This window comes from Pseudoliparis swirei, chromosome 20 (assembly GCF_029220125.1).
Source record: "Pseudoliparis swirei isolate HS2019 ecotype Mariana Trench chromosome 20, NWPU_hadal_v1, whole genome shotgun sequence".
Lineage (NCBI taxonomy): Eukaryota > Metazoa > Chordata > Actinopteri > Perciformes > Liparidae > Pseudoliparis > Pseudoliparis swirei.
Genome location: NC_079407.1, coordinates 26,910,508 through 26,913,366, shown reverse-complemented (window position 1 = coordinate 26,913,366; position 2,859 = coordinate 26,910,508). Strand labels below are relative to the sequence as shown.

Genomic DNA, 2,859 nt, shown 5'->3' with positions numbered 1-2,859 from the left:
CTCGAAATCCAGACTGTTTGCTGTCCTGGCTCCTCAGTGGTGGAACGAGCTCCCCACTGACATCAGGACAGCAGAAAGTCTCTACATCTTCCGTCGGAGACTGAAAACACACCTTTTCCGACTATATCTGGATTAAAACACAGATTAGCACTTCAGTGGCACTTAGATAGCACTTACTTATGGTACTTTTGTAGTTCGACTATGTTGAGGAAATGTTACTTCCTGTATTCTTGTTGTTCTTAGTTTGTACTCTAGGTTGAAATGCACTTATTGTAAGTCGCTTTGGATAAAAGCGTCTGCTAAATGACATGTAATGTAATGTAATATATATAATGGTATATATAATAATATTTATATTATTTTATAGATATATGAATATATCAGTATAGGCATAAAATATATATGTATTATATAAAGTATATTATATATATATAATATATATTTATATGCAGTATATTATATATATATATATATATAGATTAGAAAGGACCAATCAGATTCCACGTTGCGTTACTTTCTGCATTATATGCAACACGATGCTGTCAGTTGTCATTCTGTATCGATGGCGCCATCTGGTGGATGAAATATGTCAATACACTAAAAGTGAATCTAATAAACTTTGTGCACACAATGACCAAAACAATATACTCATAAAATGAAAGTAAAACCATACTTTAGTGATTTTAATCATCTAACCTTTTCTTTCATTCAATAAACCATCTACAGCAGCTATTGTTCACGCATAAAAAACATTTTAACAGCATTCAAGTTTCAACCAAATATATTTATATTATCGAGTTGTTACAATTGGAACACAGGAGGGAAATAAATTGTTATAGCATGAGAGCAAATCCCACAGATATTAAGATGTACAAAGAAAGAAAATGGATATTGTGAATAAATTCCTGTTAAATGTTAATCAAAGTGTGTGAAAGACAGCAATAGAATATATATGCAATATAAATATATATATTTAGGGTGCAGGAGTAATATGACTCTTTAGATTATTGATGTTAATATCGGGCAGTATTTGACAGCTGGTGATGATGTCGATCTTTTCGGAGACGGCCTTCAGGTCGTCCAGGATCAACCGGATGCTGTGCGACGCGTTGATGATGGCGCTCTGCGACGCATTCAGCTGAGCGGTTGCCACGGAAACCTTTCACCAAAAAAATAAAATAAATGAAGATGTGTCCAACGACAGCCAATCAGCTGTTAGCGTTTTCCCCCACTGACTGAAATCCAGGGGCATTTAAAAAGAAATTGGGGCACTTTTTGAAACTTGTGAAATAACATTTAACCTTTGTTAAAAGATAATAAATATACTTATTCAGGCTTAATATGAGCAATTGTCATAACAATGGCAATAATAAGACTTTAAGCAGTAGTTTACAGATTCCAAGTGTTTTCTTTAATTTTTTTGAACGAAAAACACAAATCATATTCAATGTTATTCTTATTTCTTTGTGGTTATTTATTTTTATTAAATTTCTTAAACAACTATTAACAATTATAACTTATTTCTTTGTTTTTTTATTATTCTAAATTATATGTAATGATTATTTGTGTACATACCTAGTGCTGAAAATACAGATAGGACACACACACAACAAAGAACAAAACTCTATTAAATGATCATTATTATGGGGCATGTGTTGCCTCTCCTGGTGATATCAGGGGCAACATTAGATTTCTTCGGGTCAGTTTTGCCCTTTGCCCTCGTGTGTTTCCACGCCCACGTACCTCTCTGCTGGCGCTGCCGTAAACCTGCCGGACCATCTGTCCGATGTCGGAATACAGCCGGCTGTTCGATTCCTGCAGCTTCTGTTGGAGAAGCGTGTCACCTGGGGAAAAGGTAGAAAATGACATTAGGAAATAACTAAAGTGGTTTGTGTGTGGGACTGGGCCTCACCTTGTGGTGTGTGTGCGTGTGTGTGTGTGTGTGACTGGGCCTCACCTTGTTGTCTGTGTGTGTGTGACTGGGCCTCACCTTGTTGTCTGTGTGTGTGTGACTGGGCCTCACCTTGTGGTGTGTGTGTGTGTGTGGCACTGGGCCTCACCTTGTGGTCTGTGAGTGGGACTGGGCCGGTCTTCCACTATGGACTGTATGTCAGGGTGGTCTCTGACGACAATCAGAGGAGGCAGGTCTCTCCTGAGGATGTGGACTCTCTCCTGGCTCAGCGAGGATCGGTCGGTCTGCTCCTCCTCGCCCTCACTGTCGGTTTCAGATGCCTCACCTGGAACCTGACAGGTGAGGTGGAGACATGATATTAATGTCCTTGTATGAACACACACTTGTTATCTCTGTCGCCTTTAAACACGTAGAACTTGCGAGAGAACCTTGGCTCCGACTTGGGGAGCGGGCATGGAGGTGATGTAGACCTCGTCATCGGAGTCCGTCTCCGAGGCCTCGCCCTGCACCACGATGCGGAACCCGCTGGACATGACTGTAGTGTTTATATCAAGATACCACAATGACGACACGTGAACGCAACACGAAACTACTTTAGCTAACGTTGCATTGAAACGCACTACAAAATGTACATTTAGCGATAATATTATTGATAATAAGAATATATTAATGACACAATAGTTTCGCTCAGTCGTGGTAAAGTGAATCTGTAGTATAATATGAGCTAAATGTACAAATGCCAATTCGTCCCCGTTGATTGAAAATCACATGAGCAATAAGGAAGTGGCTTGTCTTCCAACAACCAATCGGATGGGCGCGATAGTGTCACGTGATATTTAAGTTAGTTTGAAATCAACCCGGCGTACACCGAAGTACAACGTACTTTTCTGATATGGTTTTCAGGCGGTGTTCGTGCACCCCGCTTTATTGCCCCTCCACGTGAGAAA

The 2,859-nt window shown here is 39.6% G+C and overlaps 2 protein-coding genes across 2 annotated transcripts in view; one reads left to right on the top strand and one right to left on the bottom strand.

Annotated features, from left to right (window-relative positions):
• Nucleotides 1-668: 668 nt before the first annotated feature.
• Nucleotides 669-2,702, bottom strand: bloc1s3 (biogenesis of lysosomal organelles complex-1, subunit 3). The gene is made up of 4 exons (XM_056441794.1): nt 2,341-2,702; nt 2,061-2,244; nt 1,744-1,844; nt 669-1,159 (listed from the first exon to the last, which is right to left on the bottom strand). Exons 1-4 carry the CDS (start codon nt 2,443-2,445, stop codon nt 974-976), a joined length of 576 nt encoding a protein of 191 aa, XP_056297769.1. The 5' UTR covers nt 2,446-2,702; the 3' UTR covers nt 669-973.
• The window catches only part of trappc6bl (trafficking protein particle complex subunit 6B, like), a 5,105-nt gene continuing 4,406 nt past the window's right edge, over nt 2,161-2,859 (top strand). Inside the window, exon 1 of the mRNA XM_056441796.1 lies at nt 2,161-2,251. The gene's annotated coding sequence lies outside the window, so the exon portion shown is untranslated. The remainder of the gene's footprint in view (nt 2,252-2,859) is intronic.